At 37.6% G+C, this 22039-nt stretch overlaps 1 protein-coding gene across 15 annotated transcripts in view; it reads left to right on the forward strand.

Moving 5' to 3' along the window:
• Nucleotides 1–22039, forward strand: part of Cask (calcium/calmodulin dependent serine protein kinase) — a 328516-nt gene that overhangs the window by 222431 nt on the left and 84046 nt on the right. For all 15 annotated transcript variants that reach the window (XM_085838264.1, XM_085838256.1, XM_085838257.1 and 12 more), the window contains exons 8-10: nt 4985–5107; nt 10648–10731; nt 19381–19480. In XM_085838264.1, the coding sequence (XP_085694390.1) occupies nt 4985–5107; nt 10648–10731; nt 19381–19480 (307 nt within the window). The remainder of the gene's footprint in view (nt 1–4984; nt 5108–10647; nt 10732–19380; nt 19481–22039) is intronic.

Raw genomic sequence — 22039 nt, forward strand, 5'->3', positions numbered from 1 at the left:
ACTATGTTTGTGTTTGCATGTGGGTATAGGCACCAGAGAGAATAGTTGCCAGTGGAGGCCAGAGACATCAGACCTCCCTGGCGCTGGAGTTACATTACAGGTAGTTGTTAGACAAGTCATGTGAAAGCTAACAGTTGAGTCCTCTTTCCAGCCCATCATATGGAAAGGTAGTTTCAGAGTTGCAGCCTTATCCTTTTAAACTATAACTAAGCACATGGAGGTGAAAATGGCAAATACTTTAGTTTCCCTTGTGCACTGTCCGCTCATGAGAGCAAACAGTATCTTTCTGAAACAGAAGTTGTAAGTATAGGCTTTTCTACTTGTCTTAGAGTCAGTTGACCAGTAAATAAAAGTAATACTTTCAAAGTATTTATTAAGCAATGGTCCCCCTCCTATCCTGGGAGATTGTGAATGTTACCAGTAATACAAAGACTGGGCTTTCTGGTCAAATATTACCAACTCAAATGAAATTACAGATGCTAATGTATTGGAAGAAACTCAGTTGAAAATGAAGGGCCAGGCATAGTGGTGCATGCCTTTAACCACAGCACTTGGGAAGCTGAGGCAGGAGAATCTTTATGAGTTTAAGACTAATCTGGGCCACATAGCAAGCTCCAGACGAACCAAAGCTACACAGTGAGGCTCTGTTTCAAAAATACCAAAAGGAAGGAAACAAACACAGTCAAGCACCAGGTTACTAAGCATAGCAGCAGACAGTACTTCATCTGCACCAGGACCTGAACTGAGCACTTCAGTCAGTCTTCTCAGCAGCTGATGGCGTACTTACCACATGATAAAAATCTCCCACCTGCCTTTTTGAGTTATAAGCATTTGCTAACAATAGAATTCTTCCTTTTTGTTTGTTCATTTGCTTACTTCCTGGTTTCCAAGGCAATGTGCTTCGTTCCAACAGCGTCTGGTATTTGATTTTGTCTATTTTTAAAGCATTGAATACTTATTTTTTATGCCTTGGTAAGTAATTTCGACTGCTTGCACTGTCTAAAAATTAAGTTATTTTAAAATTTCCTATTCTTAGCAAATAATGGCAATATTATTAGGAAGCAATAAGGTAGCAGCCATACAATGATTTCTGTACCATGGGTTTGCAGCCTTGCATCTTAGAGTTTATTTCCCATTTTATTTAGCTTTTCTCTCTTCTTGCTTGTCTTCATGGTTTCCTTTACAAAAGGCCCAGGTCTTCAGCAGCAGTTTAAAGCATGGAGTCCACTTCTGCCACTTCTATGAACTTCATGGACCTTGACTTTCTTTTCTTTTTCTCTTTCTTTCTTTCTTTCTTTCTTTCTTTCTTTCTTTCTTTCTTTCTTTCTTTCTTTCTTTCTTTCTTTCTTTTTGGCTTTTCGAGATAGGGTTTCTCTGTGTAGTTGTGGCTGTCCTGGAACTCACTCTGTAGCCCAGGCTGGCCTCGAACTCAGAAATCCGCCTGCCTCTGCCTCCCGAGTGCTGGGATTAAAGGCGTGCTCCACCACGCCCAGCCTCTTTCTTTCTTTCTTTCTTTCTTTCTTTCTTTCTTTCTTTCTTTCTTTCTTTCTTTTTTTTTAAATTTTTTTGGGGCATACTGTGATATGATTCTATCAATATGTATTGCTGCTTCTTTATCATGGAAATAATGAAACACACAGGATAGTGGAAAGCTCTCAGTTTCAATACTTAATATATTACCAATCTTGTTATGCATTTCACATACTTTTAGAATATTCTAAAACATCTCAAAAAATCATTTCAACACCATGATGGTACTTATCAAAAGAAGCAGTAAAATCCTGATCTTGGACATTTGTAAGAAAAGCTCAATGAAATCACATGAGGCCCAGGACAGGGAAGAAGGGTGTTTTAGTTAGGTTTCTACTGCTGGGAACACCATGGCCAATAGCAAGTTGTGAGGGAAAGGGTTTATTTGGCTTATGGGTTACAGTCCATAATTGGGGAAAGCCAAGACAGGAACTTAGAGGCAGGGAATGAAGCAGAGGCCATGGAAGAATGTTGCTTATGGGCTTGTGCCCCATAGCTTTGTCAGTCTGATTTTTTTAATACAACCCAGGACCACCAAATGGGGCCCTCCCCTCCCACATCAATCATTAATCAAGAAAATCCCACAGACCTACCTACAGGCCAATCAGATGGAGGCATTTTTTCAACTGAGCTTTCCTCCCATATAACTCTAGCTTGTAACGAGTTGCGGGGGCGGGGACAAGGAAGCATACGATCTAGACAGTAGCTTAAGTCACCACCATGCATTTCAGACATTGCAACACATGTACCAAAGATGAGCATCTAAGGCCCATTGACCACAATTCCAATAGAATGACAATATTTAAGCACTCTTGCTTTAGTAATTTTACCTCTAAGAAAAGGAAACTGGGGAGGGCAAAGCATCTGCATGTAAGTTCAAAGCCTCACCTGAGGCAAGTACTGTGATTTCATTTGGCTTTAAATTATTATATTTATTCTCCATCATATTCTCTTAAAAGGTGGCATTGATCTCTAATGGTTAAGGTCAGCACACTGAGCCAGAGATGTAGTTCCTTGGCAGAGCACTTGGACCAGGGTCTGTCTCCACCACTGAAAAACAACAGCAGCAGTTACAAAAGCTGGATACTATAAGAAGCTCCTGGCACAAGGCAGCTCCCATATGGTCATTCAGTCAGACAACTTCCCCTTTTGCCACTACCTTCAGTTCCCACTTCCCTTCCCAGCTCCAAGCTCTGAGCACTTTCCTTGAGTGTTTTTCTCATTTCTGGCCTTAGACATGTCCTCTTTCCCAGGAGCCTTCCAATTTTTCCCTCAAAGATACACATTCATTATCAATAGATTTGAAAAACATGTAATTCTTCTTGTTTACTTTTACTCAGTTTTACCACATGAATTAGTTGTCTCGTCTCTAAAAGAAAGTACTTCACTGAGTAGTGTACAAGTGGAATTGCTATTTTACAGAGATATGATGATAATATATTTTTTCTTATATATTGAATACCCCAGTCAGAATATCCAATTAATGATTTTTTTATAGCTTCACAATTAATGTTGCCCCCAGTTTTGTTTTAGAACTTGTGTGACTGTTTCTTTCTTCCCTTTAGGAATTTTTCCCCAGTCTAGGCTGACCTCAAACTCATTATTCCCTTGCCTTAGTATCTCAGTTGCTAAGATTAAACTGGTGCATATCACACTCAACACCTGATCCTAACGTTGGAAGACACTGGTTTTCAAATCTTTAGCTGGGTGTGATGGCACAGACCTGTAATCCCAGCACTTAAGAGGCTAAGGTAGAAGCAACTGGAGGTTCAAGGTCAACCTGGACTACACAGTGAGTTCTAGTCTATCCTGGGCTTAAGGAAACCTTGTCTCCAAAAAAGAAACTTTCTTTACGTTTTTTCACTTCAAATTTATTTCAGTACTTTGTGGATCAGTATATTCTAGCCTTTTTAGCTAAGAATCAAAAACTAGAAACCAGAGTCATGAACAGACCTTTCAAATATTGAAAATATTACAATATAGCAGCACCAATAGAATAATTGCTGATATAAATAATGAGGAACAAAACCACAAAGCATTGCATGTCTTCTTTCTCGGGAAGCAGGTCTTTTTTTTTTTCAAGACATATAAAGATTTATTTATATTATATATGTGAGTACCCTGTCAATGTCTTCAGCCACACCAGAAGAGGGCACCTGATCCCATTACAGATGGTTGTGAGCCACCATGTGGTTGCTGGGAATTGAACTCAGGACATCTGGAAGAACAGTCAAGTGCTCTTAACCTCTGAGCCATCTCTCCAGGCCCTTTAACAGATATACTAAGTCATGAAAATTGAGAGAAGTTGAATTCACTTAAAATACATTTTTCTCATGATCCTCATTAATAACTTATTTAGCTCTGATGTTAAGGAGTAGAATATGAATTACTCCTCAAAAATGTAATTTCCATAGCTATATCACAACTGTTAAATAAATAATCAACGTTTCTTATAGTTGTTACACTTATTTTGAAAGATTTGTTGCAAACCTGTCAAAGGCTCAGGCAAAATCCCTATTTGTTGTTGTTGTTGTTGTTATTTTGCTTGCCTGTGCTCTCTTATTTCACCTGTTGTAACTTTAAGAAGTTGTCATTTTGATTCAGTGTGTATATTTTACATGTTTTCTCAATGTGTCTCTTGATAGTCTTGTTCTAATATTCTTGCATACTTTGTGTACTTTTTTCTTTTTCTTTTTTTTATTATTGGGTATTTATTTCATTTACATTTCCAATGCTATCCCAAAAGTCCCCCACACCCTCCCACACCCACTCCCACCTCTTGGCCCTGGCGTTCCCCTGTACTGAGGCATATAAAGTCTGCACGACCAATGGGCCTCTCTTTCCACTGATGGCCGACTAGGCCATCTTCTGATGCAGCTAGGATCAAGAGCTCTGGGGGTGTACTGGTTAGTTCATAATCTTGTTCCACCTATAGGGTTGCAGTTCCCTTTAGCTCCTTGGGTACTTTCTCTAGCTCCTCCATTGGGGGCCCTGTGATCCATCCAATAGCTGACTGTGAGCATACGCTTCTGTGTTTGCTAGGCCCCGGCATAGTCTCACAAGAGACAGCTATGTCAGGGTCCTTTCAGCAAAATCTTGCTAGTGTGTGCAATGGTGTCAGCGTTTGGAGGCTGATTATGGGATGGATCCCTGGATATGGCAGTCTCTAGATGGTCCATCCTTTCGTCTCAGCTCCAAACTTTGTCTCTGTAACTCCTTCCATGGGTGCCTTGCTCCCAATTCCAAGAAGGGGCAAAATATCCACACCTTGATCTTCGTTCTTCCCGAGCTTCATGTGTTTCACAAATTGTATCTTATATCTTGGGTATTCTAAGTTTCTGGGGAAGCAGGTCTTTTAATTTCTGTTATTTGCCCTGAGAATGTTACACTGAAAGAGTATAATAGTGTTGACTTCTTGAAGATAACTGTGTAGCTTTGCTTGTTTCCTCCTCAGATGAATCCAAGGCAGTGGAGCCATATCTCTGAAAGTGCCAAAGACCTAGTACGCCGCATGCTGATGCTGGATCCTGCTGAAAGGATCACTGTTTATGAAGCACTGAATCACCCATGGCTTAAGGTACTGTTGCTCCCAGGTCCCACACTTGCCTTAAAGAATTCTACAACATGGACCTTTTCACCATTACTTGTTCCTCAGCCTTACCATCAGCTTTGTCCATTATGTTTGCTGTCTTGCACCTTGTCCGAGACATGTTTGATATTTAGCTATTGGACTGGGCACAAAATCAAATTAAAACAGGCTATTGTCCAGCAACGCATGTACCAAAGATGAAAAGGAACATGTAAAGTAACCTTTTCATCTTACATTATCTTTATATTGCATATGGCTGTATCCTCTGTAGGAGTTCACTCGCTTTCAGTAGCTGTAGAGGAGAGACAGATACATGGAGAAGTTGGTTTTCTATCCCATTTTTCTGGATTAGGGAAAATCAAATCTTACGACATCAGAAAGTAGTATTGTTTCATTAAAGCATTGTGCCATAATTCCAGGAAATTCTTGCTTCATAAGGAAGAATACATCCTCAGAGATGTTCAGAATTTTGCCATAAGTCACAAAAGTTTTTACTGTTAGAGCCAAGATTTTATTTAGTTCAGCCTACCATTACCCATTATTTATGCTATATATCCTGTCCCTTTCACTAACTTGATGACATTGCTCCAGCTACTTCCCTCTCTCCTACATTATCAGTTTTCTGGATCTTTTGGAGTTAATGTGTTGTGATTGTTTTTATTGCTTACATACACATGCATGCATAAACATCTGCCTTCTCTTGATCCTACAAATTCCTCCAGCTTCTGCCCCTACTCCTTGGTTCTCTCAATTACAAAACTTAAAAGAATTATCTGTACCCATTTCTCCAATCTTTCCTATCCCTTTCTCTTAAGCTCATACTAGTCAGGATCTACCAACCCCACTAAAACGATTCGTATTGGCTATGGGTATGCTTCAGTAGAGTACTTGCCTGACATGTGCAAGGCCCTGAGTTTCAACCCAGAACCTCCAAAGCTCAAAAGAAAGCCAACTCTTGTCTAGTCACTACTGACCTTCACATCACTAAGTCAAGTGCTCAAATTCCAGAGCCACAGCTGCTTGATCTGTTGACAACATTTGACATCCATCTCCTGAAACTTTCTCCCCTTGACTGCCCTCTGTTTCTCTTCTACTAGTCTGACTGCTCCTCCTCCAGCCTTGCAGATTTTTCCGTTGCCTCCTTATATGACATCACATGGATGTGCCACTGACTGACCTCCATCCCAGCTCCACATCTCTTTCTCCATCTCACTCTATATGTGGGAGGCCTCATTAAGTTTGACTGCCTTTAAGTATCTGTATATGATGAGTCCTGAATCCAGGCCTCTCACCTGAAGTATTCTTCCTTAACCTCCTGTCTAACTGGGTTTCCTGGTACCTTGCTGATTTAACCATTTCCTAGTCTCCTGTGCCTCAGTTTCTGTCATTCTGGCCTCCTTGCTGATCCTCAGACCACAGTGTTGTCTCAACATTCCTGTAGTAATCATGCTGTCTCTCTAGAATATCCTTTTTCTAGGTCACTTTGGGGATTTCCCTCACATCAAATCCATATTTAGATACCAGCTTCTTCTGGTGACTATTATATCATGATGCTTCCTCAGAGGTTATGTAAGGCACTAAGATATGTAAAAATATTGATCAATAGAGTATCTTGGTGACTACAATGTGGAATGATATTATAGAGCAATTTTGACATTTCATTGAATTTTGATCCTTCTTGGGCTGAGGGGGCATTGTCCAATGATAAAGCACCCATAAATCCTAGCATGCATAAATCCCCAAGTATGGTCCCCAGTAACATTTAAAAGAATATTACTTTTGAAATCTTCATTCAGCCTTTTGATATCTTAATACTAGTATTTCTGGTTTTCCTAGCAAAGAATAGATTATTCAGTACTTTCTTACTTTTAGTAAGTTTTAGTATGTTTTTCTCCCTGATATGAAATGAAAATCTTAGAAGATTTCTATTCCTTCCTTGCTTCTCTCAGCTTTTTCTAATAAGGATCTTTTGTCATTTAGAAGTTACTTTAAATGCCAAATAAGGACAATAGCAGCTGTTTAAGTCATTTCTAAGATCCTTTATAAAGTCTTAGCATTATACAGTTGCAGTGGCTTACATTATCAAAGTTTATCTTGCGTAATAACATACTTCTTCCTGGAAATTCTTGTCTCTACCAACGATTATAGTTCTCACCCTAAGTAGTCTGAGCTTTATACAGAATAGATTTCTGGCACCAAAAATGTTTTAAAATGTCAGTAATATAAAAGGAAAAGTCTGGAAAGCTGAACTCAGAGTCACCTGCTGTGTGTGAACTACTGCTTATCTGCATTGTTTATGTGTCATCTGGAGATGATGCAGTCAATAAGGAGCTTATCCAGCTGGAGGGAACAACTTTAGTTTACATTTAGTCCTTGTTCCTGTAGATATGTGTCCCATTACAGTGGGTGTAAGTTACGTTGATTTAGAAAGGCCAAAATGTAAGACTTCATTTAATAAAAATGCCTTTAATAAGTACAAAGCAAAGAAAGAGAATGATGAAACTTAGGTAATAAAGTATCCAAAGTCAAAGTACCATTGTTTTGAGTCAAAAACAAGAGCAAAAAGAATTATTTCTTTGGTTTAAAAAAACAGATATTTTTTTTATTTACTCCATGTTGAAAAACAATCTGAGTATTAAACCAAGTAATATATGAATCCTTTATAGTTACTGACTTTCACCCTTTTAATGTCTTTATCTAACTGAATTAATGAAAACTTGCTATGAATATTCATCCTAACCAAAGTAGAATTAAGTAAACACTGGGTTCAGGGTCATAGTTGTAGTGAATTTTCTAGTCTGAAAGGAAGTCACAGACAGACTGTAAATAGATTTTTAAATGTTACTCATAGGGAGTAAAGACAGAAGGTTCTATCCTGCATGGATAGCTTCTTCTCTGTGGACATTTCTTGGGGCTCATTTTGTCAGTGTTTCTTGTCCTTTGACTTCCCAAGCTGAATAAAAAAAAATGAAATAAAGCAAAGTAAATAGAATAAGTAAAATAGCAGCAATATCAGCCTAGGATCTCTCCTCTAACCCTCAGACCCCTAAACTGTCTACCTTCCTTTCTCCAGCTTTCAGTCTTCAGCCATTACATCAGGGAATCTCCCCAGGGCCTTTAATCAGCAGAAGCATGCGATGACATGTGCTTGCTTTGTCTCACCACTCACACTAGGCAGTCCTTTCAGCACGTCACTTCTGAACTGATTTCCTTATTGTCAGTACCTAACAGTTTGGGGAAAGTGTTTATGTATTAGGTAGGGAATATTGTCACAATCAACTATAAACCCCATTTGTTGATGTGTATCCAAATAAGACATGCATCTTTCAAGCTGCTTGCCCTAGTCTTCCCAGTACAGGAGGAATCAGACTTCCATTTACTCATACCCAAAATTGTGGTATATCATGGTGTCTTCTTCCTCCCATTACCCATAGTCTGTCATAACATCCTATTCTACCTCCAGATACATACATAGCTAAAAACTATTATTTAAGAGACACTAGTAAGAGAATGAGAAACAAATTACAAACTGAGAATAAATCTTTCCAAATTATGTATCTGATAAAGAACAGAATTCTTAAAACTCTATAAGAAAACATTGAATCTAATGTAAACTTTGAAAATACTTAAGCAAACATTTTTTACAAAGATACGCAGATGGCTGATAAGCATGTTTAAAGCTTCGCAGCATTAGTAATCATTAGGGAAATCCAAATAATGCCACAGAGAGAGACACCTGTACACTTGGGTTAGAATGGCTTAAATAACAATTGCTAGGGCTAAACAGGTAGCTTGGTGGTTAAAAGCACTGGCTTCTCCACCAAAGAGCTCAAGTCCGATTCCCTGTACCCACATGGTGACTCACAACAATCTGTAACTCCAGTTCCAGAGAATCCGTGCCATCTTCTGGTCTTCAAAGGCACTGCACATGGTGCAAATCTACAGGCAAAATGTGCACATTAAATAAATCCAAACAAAGAATTAATAAATGTGACTAATCACACATAGTGTTAACAGAGATGCAGAATATCTATAACTCATGCTGTTACTGCGATTGTAAAAGGATATGTTCAGTTTGTACAAACGGTTTGACTGCCTCTTAAAAAGTTAAACATAACCCATTTACATGGCCTAGCCATTCTGTCTGTTCCTTAGAAATTAAGTGTATATTCATACAAAGACTGACTTGTGTCTGAATGTTCATAAGAAGGTTTTTTTTTTTACATTTATTTATTTACTTACTTACTTATTGCCATTTGAGACACATTCTCACTCCTTGGACCTTTGTGCTAGGTACTTTGCTCTATTTCAGTTGCTCTCTAGGTAAATAGTACCCCATCATTTGTTAATTGTTTGCTTAATGATTGCTAGTCTGGCTAGTTGTGACTTGTATTCTCCAAGGACTAATGAGGTTGACCATTTTTTTTCATAATGTTTATTGGCCATATTTATTTCATCTTTGGTGATGTATCCATTTTATTAGCCCAGTTGTTGAGTTGGTTGTTTCTTAGGTCTTGTTAGTCCTTTTACATTCCAGATACTACGTTTCTGTCAGATATTTGGCTAGCAACGATTTTTCTCTATAGACTGCCTTTTCAGTCAATTGACAATTTCTTTGTTGTACAGAAGCCTTTTAATATCATGAGGTCCATTTGTGTGTTGTTGACCTTATTTCCTGAGTGACCAGGGTCCTATTGAGAAAGACCTTTCATGTGCCTATATCTTCAAGTGTTTCCCTACATTTTCTTCCTTTAGCAGTTTTAGAATTTCAGGACTTCCATTAAGGTATTTGATCCATTTGGAGTTGACTTTTGTGCAGAGTAAAAGATAGGGATCTAGTTTGATTCTTCTAAAATAGAGTTTGAAATTACTCTCTTAGAATTCTAAAGGGCTGCTACAAAGGAAGTTATTTCTTTCTGGGCAAGGGCAGATGCAGACCCTGTATGGGTGCAGTGGTTGAATTAGATGGCCATTGAAAAGTCTGTCCTAGTTGTAAGACTTTATACATTTTTTGATGTTCAGTTGTTGCTGACAGTACAGAATGCTGAATCAGTATAGACTTCATTTTTTTTCCTCCTTTTTTTTTATTACGTATTTTCCTCAATTGCATTTCCAAAGAGCTCATTTTACCTGAAAGTTCATAATGAAGACAACTTCAATACAACATGTGTATGTGTGTGTGTCTTCAAAAAAAAAGCTGTAAAGAAAGCTATTATTTTGCATGCTAACTAAAAAATTAAATAGAAAAAGATAACTTCATACTTTTATAATTATTATGATAACTGTCTAAAAAGTAGATAATTTATTACTTTATTCTTACTAAGTCCTTTATTCTTACTAGAAAATATTATTTAGCCATCAATTTTAATTTTCGTAGAACCTCTATCAGAACTTGTATCAGTATATAGAATAAAATAACCAGTTCCCTAAAAATCTCAACGTCAAATTGAAGAATATGACCAACACAATTTATGTTAAGCTTCTTGATTTTCTCAGCGGTTATGTATAATCATAATCTTCTTTTATAGGAGCGGGATCGTTATGCCTACAAAATCCATCTTCCAGAAACAGTAGAACAACTGAGGAAATTCAATGCAAGGAGAAAACTAAAGGTAAGGTTTTAAGACCCTAAGAGCTCACTAGATGGACTTTGTAATCATGCTTCTGTTCAGTTTGGATTTCCATAATCACATCCTTGTGTTGGCCATTAATTTTGCTACAGCTAAATTATCTCTAAAAATTGTTGCTATTTCATTAAACTTTTGGGTATTTAAATCAAATAAATAAGTTAATATTTCAGTATGAATCAAAACAAAATTTAGCAACTAGAAGACATCATATTTTAGATTTGTTTTGTTCTGCTAAACTTCATAGCAAAGACATGGCTACATTATGAATCTAATCTATCTATGTTTTTCCAAACATAAATATCTGGACAATAACATGGCACGTGTCTGTAATCCCACCACCACTGAAAAAGCTGAAGCAGGAGGTTTATGCATTCCAGGCCAGCCTGGGCTATATAGAGACACTGCTTCAAAATGTTAAATTAACAATGATAAGACTTTAAAATTGTTAAATGTGACCTTAGTTCTCTGGAAACTGCAGCTGAGTTTACATTGGCTCTAGGGTTCAACAACCATCTTAAAGCAATAAATAAAAGGCACACTGCCATAATGTATGAGAAAATGTTTGCAGATCTCCTATTATCCTTTATTCTTTCTCTGTGGCTTGCTTGCCACTCTCCCTGCCCTCTGTCTCAAAACGTAAAGGAGCACAAGAATAATGGCCCCTCACAGGGAGCCATTGTCGTTCAGAACTTTCTGAAAAATACCCACAATTCAGTGGTGGAGCTCTCCAGCTCTGGGAGGAAATGCTATGGGGCAGCAGAAGCTGGCCACAAAGATCCAGAGGAAATGATTGGTGTTTGTTTGATCTGTGGTATTGAACATGTTAGGTCTGTTCTAGAAGTCACTGATTGGATAATAGTATCTAATCACATTACTAAAGGGATGCTACAAAGGAAGTTATTTCTTTCTGGGCAAGGGCAGATGCAGACCCTGTATGGGTGAAGTGGTTGAATTAGATGCCCATTGAAAAGTCTGTCCTAGTTGGAAGACTTTATACATTTTTTGATGTTCAGTTGTTGCTGACAGTACAGAATGCTACAAAACTTCTGGAGTATTTTCAGATGTCTTAAATTACAATACTATTTATCATTCTTCATGCCTTGAAGATTATGAATGGTTTTACACAGCTGGAAATTATATGTAAATGTTTTGAGGAGACTCTCAGGGTATAATAGTACCATGAAAGGCAGAAATGCCCACAATGGTATCCATTAACTACATGTAGGTGTGTGAGCCTAAGTTACTTAAAATTTAAAAATCCAAGTGCTAGTTCCCCATTCATACCATCATGTTTCAAGAGCTTTGTGGCCTAGTAGCTACCTTACTGAACAGCACAAACACAAACCATTCCTACCCTATTAGAAGATTCCATTGGACGTGGGATGCTGCTGAACAGCAGGAGAACTTTTCACACATCACTGTTAATGATGAGCATATTTAGTTAAGCTTTTCTCCTAATTCTTTTGTTGCCAGGAGTTCAAACGGGCTCTTCTCTATGTTTTTTTTGTAAAATCCTTGGCAAAAAATAGTTATTAATGATATGCCATTGTTGAGATGGTGCCCAGAGAAGTTTATTAAGGCTTAACATCTTTACTTTGACATCTCCCTGAACTGGTATAGGCTTCAAAGGAAAGAAAAGCTAGTCAGAGTAAAATTTGGGCAGCTCTCTTGCACTTAGTTTTTTGTCCAAAGAAACAATGTCTGTGCTTCTTTCTTAACTCTTCTCTAAATCTCTTTAATCCTTGTCTCTGCTTTGGCTTCACATAACATTACTCTATGCAAGGTCGAGCCTTCATTGCCCAAACAGAGGTGTTTCACTCAGGCTTGAGCTCACCCATCACAGGAGACATGCTCTTCCCCTGGTGCCACAGAAGCAGACTGGACCAAAAATAGCCAAACTGGTGACTAAGATTCGTTTGGACAGAGCTAAACTATCACAACAAGCAGGGGTCATGTGGATTTACCACATCCCTTTACAGGGCTATTAAAAGACTCAAGACCCGCCAAGCTATGTGGAATTAGAAACATCAGCCTGATGATTCTGGGCTTGTTTTCAGCTAAGGCTACATTCCCAGAGTTGTCAGCTACCAGGGTAGCACATGCAACACCTTCCTTCCTCAGGGAGCTTGTTCTCCTTCTTATACTTCTCCTATGAAATTCTACAACAGAGATGGTAACTTCCCTGGTTTCCATCACCCACCACCCCACAGCTTATTTCCACAAATAAACAGCTAGGTGCCTGCTCATCTTTACCCCCAGACACTGATTTGAAGTTCCTCAAATGGTGCAGCAACCAAAATTTTAAGACTACTTTAGAAATGATTCTAAAATTCACTGAAAAGTTGCTGAAAGCCAATTACTGAATTTTGATTAATAGAAAAAAAATAAGAGGTATAGAGCAATGCAAGGAGAACCTCAAACTATGGTGAGTGGGTGAATCCTGGTTCTGACCCTCCCTCACAGGAAGCCTTGAGCAAATTGCCTAAAGTCTCTATGCTTCAGTCATCTTTATCTGGGAAGTATACATAGTGCGAAATGCAGCTAATTTCTAGGAGTAGCAGGATCCAATGAGCTACTGTTACAGCAGTTAAAAGAATACCAGGATGTGGTAAATGCTCCAAAGATTTCTTTTGCTATTAACTTTGTGATTTTTATTAATATATTATTAAGATTTTAATGGTACTACCTTAGATTTAGTAATCTACAAAGACTGTAATTCCCAAATAAATATTGTATGCCATTTTAGAGTCTTGCTAGTCATTCACTTTAATATTTTAGAACTTTTAGAAACTTTTAACCTTTTATTACTTCTTATTTATTTTGTGCGCCTCAAGGTCAGGAAACAGACATGCCATGCCAGGCATGTGGAGGTTGGAGGGCAGCTTGTATGAGGCAGGCACCTTTACCCACTGAACACTCTTGCTAGGCCTGAGGAACACTAAAAAAAAAATGTATAAAACATTGAAAACTTTTACTGAATAATCCTTCTTCTTCTATTTCTTCTAAAGTAATTATGCTTAGACTTTTCTCACTGTTTATTATCATTTTCCTTTAAATTATCTACAAGAAGTTTTTATACTTGTAGGATTATACTCACTTCCTTGTAACTATTTTCCACAAGTAATATAGCCATGTAACATACCAGACCCTTACTAGGTGCCTGAAAATTTTGTTTTGAATTGCATATATTCTGCTGTTTTATAAATAAATATGCTTCTAATAAATTATAATAAATCAGGCACATTAAGATTTATAATAATTAATAATAAATGCAATAATTATAGTAATATATTATTATAAAAGTCATTAAAACATTTAAATTATTGGTGTCTAGAATATTCCCTGTAATATTTTCATACAAGGAATGATTGTAAGTAATTAGAACTGAGGAAAGGTGAAACAAATCTATACTCCTCATGTGGGGCTCTTGGACCAGCAGATCAGCATCATCTGGAGCATATTAGAAATAGGAATTCCTAGGTTATAATATATTCAGATAAGAAAACACTTCCATTTGGAAAAAAATAACACTGTCTTTGTAGATGACACAATTCCATATTATAGAAAGTCCCAAGAAATTCCCTAGAAATAACAAGTTTAAAACAAGTATAGGTTATAAATCAGAACAAAATGATTCATTATATATATATATATATATATATATATATATATATATATATCCACACATATATGAGCAATTAATAGTCTTAAGAAGAAATTAAGAAATAAGTCTATTCACTGCAACATAAAAATGAAATGTTCAGAAATAAATCCATCAAAATAAATACAAGATATAAACTAATATTGCTGGGAGAAATTAGGAATCTAACTAAGTAAAGGGTGATTTCTCTGGGAAGATTATGTTATCTAGGCTGCAAGGAAGATCTGTGCCCTGAGGTACAGGGTCCTTAAGTGGTATATTAGTTACTTTCTCATTGCCGCAACAGAATACCTGACAAAACCAACTTTGGCTCACTGTTAGAGGGTCTGGGGGCATAACAGCAAGAGTATGAAAGAGTAGTCATGTTGTGCCCACAGTCAGGAAGCCAGAGAGATGAATGCTGGTGTTTAGCCCCTTCTCTTTACTCAGTCATAGTCCTGCGCCCGAGGAATGGTGCTGCCTACAATTAGGGCAGCTCTTCCCTCCTCAGTTAATCCTCTCTAGGACACTCTCCTAGACTCACTGGCAGTGCTGATAGCTTTGGTGATTCCAAGTGCAGCCAAGTTGACAGTGGAAATGTAAGTATCACGACAGGGTACACTGTCTTCTAACCTAAGCATCGGCCACTAAATAAGTTATAAACAAAGGGATGTTTGTTGGTATATGACCTTGTCAATCTAGCAACAAGCTCAACAGGGTATCTGCTCTAAAAGTTATCCCCTTTGCTTCAGGAATTATTTTGACCCATAGAAAGCACATTTCTCTATAATGAAGCAAAACACATTATATATGCATGTATGAAATTCTAAAATAGTTTAAAATGTTTGCTAAGTTTAAAAACATCTTTAATCAAAATAACATGTTTTGGGATAAAATATTTTCATCCCCTTCACTATCATTACTGATTTTTGTATACACAGAAGTTATCTATTATAACAATTTTCATTTCAGTGTTTGTATTTAAAATAACTTCTATTAAACTGAAATATAATGGAACATAAATATAAGATTTGGCCTTTAAAGGAAAAAATATATCTAAATAGAAGCAATAGTCTATGTTTGAGTGAATTAACTGCAATCAATTTAGGAAATGGTAGTTTGAGGGTGTTGCACGCCTGTAATCCCAGCACAAGTTCAAAGCCCTCCTAGGATATCTAGCCGTGCTGTTGCAAACCACCACCACCCCATCCAAAACAAGGGCTACAGTGAGTTGCAGCCAAGCAGTTCAATTAAGAGGATAAAGCCACTTTTAATATAGAAAGCAAGGAAGAACCTCCTCTCAAGAAGGCTCACATGAACTTTCCCCAACTGTGATTTCCTACATAGAGTCTGCACAAGACCGAGGCCCTAAACATTTAGTCATAGGTGGGAGAGGGGTTCATGGGGCGCCAACCCACTCAAAGAAGCTAATGGCAGACTGAGACTACTAGGGGAGAAGTCATCTTTCTTAGTGTAGTCACTGGTAAGTTACCCATGTTCCAGTGGATAGCCCAACACCTATATCCATGCAGGTTACGCCCCGTGAAGTCACAAAGTAAAAGCAGACAGAAGACCAAAAGGCATGAAAGTATGATAGGGACTTCGTGGGAGGATACAGGAGGTGGGGGTGGCCAAAAAATATTAAATACATGGAGAAATTGTCAAATAAGAAAATCAATTTATAAAGGAAATGAACACAAGGGAGATTTCTGAGAACTCTCTACAACTTTGTTGTTTTTGCAAATTGCAAATGTATACCTTACTATAAGAAAACACAGTTTAGGAATGCTATTTTAGTTCTTTAAAAGCAGAAAGTTGCAATTTTATCATAGTTTTTCCTAGCAGATTTTAAATAGTATTAACTTAAAATTATGTTTCATCCTTAAAACATGCTAAAGTATACCTAGTAAATTTTAAGAGATTTGTCAAAGTTGGGTAAACCAGAAAAAAATAAGAGATGTTTATTTAAGCTATCATTTATATTGCTGTACCCAATAGGCTCTTCACTAGAAGTGTACTATAGGAGTTGGCAAACAATGTCCAGGGGGTCTAGTCCACCCTACTACCTTGTTGAGGGATATAAAGTTTTATTAAAATTCAGTGTCATATACATTTACATTTTGTCTGTTGCTTTTGTGCTTTAATAACAGAGTTGAGTAGTAGCAAAATATGTACCCTTCAAAGCCTAAAATATTTATGCTCTGGCTCTTTACAGAGTTTAAAAAAAAAGTTAACTCCTAGAGGAATAAAAACTCCTAAATTAGGAAGACTAATGGATGGATCTCAGCTCTGACCATGGGTGATTGCATCTTTAATCATAACAGAGCACTAAGCCTGTCTGGACCTCACTTTTCCCTCCTATGAAACGAATCCTTTTGAATGGCTCATCACCAAGATTGGGTCTCAAACTGTAATAAAATTCTGTGAATCTGAGCTGTTTTGAAACTGTTTTCCTGTTTCACATAATTGTCTTGCATTGGGTAGTAGAACCATATATGGTCACTGAACTGAGAAACTAAATAAACCAAGCTGCTAGGAACTTACTGTTTCAAAGCTATTTTTCTCTCAGGCTCTTTTAAGTAACAGTCTAAGTACTTGTTTATAGATCTTCAACTACAGAAGTAGTTGGGGAAAGCCTTTAGATGTAACACTAACATACAAAGAAACTCAGCTCAACTCACTCGGAAATAAAAAAAAAATCTCTAAAATTCTGGTTTGGGTATGTGGGAAATATGATTTGATACATAAGAATTCCATTCCACCTAGCTTTTAGGGAGCATGTATAATATGCAAAGTGAAATAAGATTCTTCTGTAGAAAGAAAATTCAACCTTCACTCTATTTTCCTATGTGGCTGATAAAGTTCTGCAGAAAAGCTTCCTTGTTTTAGCCTCATACTGTGGGAAATGTAGGCAGTTGCATCAAATGGCAATTTCAAAACCACTTGTATTTTATTTTGTGGTTTTCCCATTTTTTTGTCTTTTTTGTTCTTGCTGCTGCTATTTCAAGACATGATCTTGCTATGTAGCCCAGGCTAGCCTGGACCTCCCAATCTTCCTGCCTCAACTGCAGGCATGCAACATCTTATTGGTTCTTCACTTCCTGTAGTCCATTTTTCTTTTTTTTTTTAAGATTTATTTATTATATGTAAGTACACTGTAGCTGTCTTCAGACACTCCAGAAGAGGGCGCCAGATCTCATTATGGATGGTTGTGAGCCACCATGTGGTTGCTGGGATTTGAACTCTAGACCTTCGGAAGAACAGTCGGGTGCTCTTACCCACTGAGCCATATCACCAGCCCTGTAGTCCATTTTTCAAGTAATATTTCGAGAAACTTAATGTGATTCCCCCCCAAAATTAGACCTTGTGGAAATGCTGCTAACATTGTCATATATGTACCAACAAGTGCCTACATGCATGGCAGACTTATCTTTCCTTGCAGAAAACTCATGAGTTCAATATTTAAAATTTACATAGAAACTGTGATACACTTAGACCACTTCAGTGATTTGATATTTAAACTACCTAAGTGAACAATTCTATGTAGAGCAGTAGAAGATTCACTCATGTTCTGCCTCTGTTTTAGTGGGCTCAGTAATGATTTCTACTTCCAGAATGTCCAACAGTTTTCAAAGCACTTTTGTTTACATTACGACTTTAGGCAATTGTAAAATAAGGCACATCCCCTTTCATACTCTCAGTTTACAGATTATAAGACCTAGAGAGGAAATGAGGAGATCAATAGCTCAGTCAGAAAGTACTTCCTGCACAAGCATGAGAACTGAGTTCCGTTCCTAGCACCCACATAAGAATACACATAAGAATAAGGCCAGCACTGAGGCCTCTGGGACAAGAGAGAATACACAATCCCTGCCCTGGGGCAGAGACAAGAGGATCCCTGGGGCCTGCTGACCAGCCCAGCCCAGCCTAGTCCTATCAGCAAGTCCCTGTTCCCAGTGAGACTCTGTTGCAGAAAACAAGTGGCTGACTCCTGAGGAATGACACCTAGTGTAGACCTCTGGTCCTTACATGCACATATGCATGCACATTCATATAAACATGCTCAAATACACATGTATACGCATACACCATGTAAGAACAGGAAAACCTAGAAAGTATTAATGATCTACTCAAACAATGCTGTGGAGCCAGAACATGACGAAGCTAAAAAGCAAGCATAGCAACTTATGGTTCTTCCTATTGCTAAAACAGTAACTCACATTGCTGTCCCACACAGTAGTCCTAAAGATGGCAGCACTCTGGATGGCAATGCTTCTCTCCTATGGTTCAGTGGGTCCTCTCTGTGGCTTCTAGGATCCATCTGTAACCAGGTATGATGTTGCGTGTCTGTAATACCAGACCTTGGGAAGAGGTAAAGATAACTGGATCAAGAGTTTGGGGCAGCCTCATCTACATAGCAAATTCAAGGCCAACCTGTACTTCATGATATCTAGTCTCAAAAACAATTTACATGTAGTTGATTCAGATGTGTAGTCTGATAGAGAGTTGATGTGCAAGAGTAACATAGTCATTGTTACACAAAGAAAGCAGGGAGAAAACTGAGAAACTCATAATCCTCCATGATACCATTGTTAACATGCGGATATATGCTTATTAGTTTATAATTGTTAATTATTTTCCCAAAAAAAGAAATCAGAATATGCACTGTTTTGAAACCTTTTAAAAAATACGATTTATTACAAGAATCTTCCTATTTCATTAAATATCCTTCTACAGCATCATTTTATGACAGAATTTTGTACCATTTAATATATGTGCAAGTCAAAAATGTAATTCGCTTATACACTTCATTCTGCATATGGAATTCATATCAAGTATTCCAAAGTTGTTTTGTGACCCCCCTCTCTTCTAGCCAGCGTGACTTACAAATGTCACTTTCTGACTAATCCTTAAGCTTAGAATAACCATTAGTAATGCCTTATGTTTGCATGTTTGTTGTAATTGTGTACTTTTTCATCTTCTCCTGCTAGGGTGCAGTACTAGCTGCTGTGTCAAGTCACAAATTCAATTCCTTCTACGGGGACCCTCCTGAAGAGTTGCCAGATTTCTCTGAAGACCCTACCTCCTCAGGTAACTGGGTAATTTGCTCATTCACCAGTGGGAATCACTTGCCATCTCTCTTTTCACTTCCATTCTGAATAGTCTTTGTGGGACTATTTAGTCAAGTCCTCTGAGAGATTCTAAGGAAGTTTGTCACCCACAAAATCATACTTACATATGTCTGGTTCCTCTTTATTTGAATACCAAAACTGTCCTCTCTGAATGCTCCCAAACCAACATTATGCCAGTTTCTTTTTTACCTCAATACTTCTTCCCCTTTGTACAGTCCAAACTCTGAACTGCATTTCCTTCCCTCTAGTGTTGTAGTTAGACTCACTGGATCTCGATGGTCATCTTCTCCCACTGCAAAACCTTCTAATGTCCTGTTTGCACATTAGACATGGGCTCTCTTTTGTTTATTTACTTAGCTCCTGAGTCATATGTCATCTGACCTCAGCTTTACTTCTGTTAGAGACGAAAATTTTATGTGGTGGAATTTTCCCCTCTGATTTGATTTCTTTTCTATTCTTCTTTAAACTGGCTTCTTTAATATTTGCGTACGAGCATTAGAAACTTGACTCAGGACTCATCCTACAGCATGAGTAGTATGTCCTACAGTCAGCAGTAGAAGAGTGCTTTTCCCTGGAGGATCTGGAATTGTCTGTCAGTGCTTAGCTTCTGCCCTCTTCTCATGCATATACATGCACATACAGATTCAAAAGCTCTTGCCAATCAGTATGTACCTATACCATATGCAAAATGACCAGACTGAGTTTCCTAGTCCAGCAGGTGTGTGCTTCCTCCTTTTGTCTTTTACCAATCGGGATATGACTCTTCCTCTTTTGAGCAAAGGTGATTTCCAAACATATTCAGAATCTTAGAGAAGTGACTGGGCTTCCTCTTGTGCTGTGGCATGGTTGTGACTGGCCACGTCCTCTGGATCACTTCATCTCTGCCCTTCTTTTCTTCCTACTATATGTTGTTCCCATCCCCTGGACTATTTTTAGAAGTTGAACATCTCCCTCTAGCTTTCAGCATAGATTACAGTTGGCCCTATTTAGGGAGCATGGATCCAGGCATAATTTTTATTTTATATCTGTGATGACATGAAAGAGGCACAGCTTTACTATATTTAGAATAAATTATCTCTTCAGGGTTTATGGTCAATGACTATACCATTACTTTCATTTTCAAAATGAGCCTAGAAAACAGTATAGTCCTTAATCTTGAGAATTTGCCTTTAATTAATATTTTCCTCTGCTCACTGACAACTTAATAAGGCCTTAAGTGTTCTTTTCCTGGAAGAATTGAAATTTTTCTTTACAAAAAGAAATTATCTATATCTGTAAACATGCTTGTTTATATTAAATATATTTTATCACCTGGTCCTCTTCTTTAGTATATTTTTTAAATGATTTGATTGAAACAGTTCCTTTAGTGTAATTCTATGTTTTTAAACAAGCAAACAAACAGCAACAACAACAACAAAACCTTCCACCATCTTGTAGGCTGCCTTCAGGATTTCACATTAATTGTTCCCAATTGAACATTTCTTCTTGGCTTTCCTCCTTTCCTGCAGTCTCACCTTGTTACATTCTTTTTTTCTTCTCTTTAATTCTGGATACATCATGATCTTCTAAGCAGTGTATATTTTAAATGGCCATGGTAAATATCTGTAAAGGACTTTTTCAGTGATGCTATCTGGGTGCTACAAGCGAAAAGTAGAATTAGAATCAAGTGAAAAGTAAAATTAAAATCTAAATGGAAATCACTACCCCAAGTAAAGGAGAAATTTTTATGTAGTCACAAGTCAGAAGCAAAGGAGATTTTTAAAGACAAGTGTAATGTTTTCCTACACATTTCACATAGTTATCAGAAATCATACATTTCCAAAATTAATTTTTAATGCTAAGCAAATTGAGGAAGGCATTCTGCCCTAATCAACAGTATTAACCGAGAGCCATCTGCCAGCCCATGGCCTTTCTGCAGCCAACAGTAGTGTATCAGCTGCAGAAAGCTGTTTATGTATTTTATCTGGACTCAAAGCTTTGCACTTTTGTAAATGAAAATATCTACATTTTTTCATTATTTCCATCTCATTTTTGGCATTTTCATTGCTTTCTAAACCTAAAAAAAAAAAAAATCTTCCTTTTATCCTTATGCTTGTTTATTTCAAATTCCCAAAGTAACCCTTTTCCTGTCTTGATGTTTGGATTTGTACGGGTTTGTTTTACACTGAAAAAACCCAGGAGCACTTTCTGTAATTACCTGCAAGTGCATCCAAGCCTGAGATGCAAGAGAGAAATGACTGCAGAGCATCCGCTTGTAGGGTGCTGACTGTATCTACCTGGACCATGGAGTTTTAATACCAAAATGTTCCTTGAAAGCATGACATGAAATTTCTTATGAGAAGCCACCTAGCTACTGACCTAGTTTCCTTTCTAGTGCTGTGATAAAGACCATGACCAAAAGGAACTTAGGGAGGAAAGGGTTCACCTTAAAGTCTACAGTCCATCATCAAAGGAGCTTGGCAAGGGCTGGGAAGATTCAAGAGAACAATGTATTTCACCAGCTGCCTATTCTTTAAAC

The sequence above is a fragment of the Mus caroli genome, unplaced genomic scaffold, assembly GCF_978045245.1.
Source record: "Mus caroli unplaced genomic scaffold, Mus_caroli_1 scaffold_5, whole genome shotgun sequence".
NCBI lineage: Eukaryota > Metazoa > Chordata > Mammalia > Rodentia > Muridae > Mus > Mus caroli.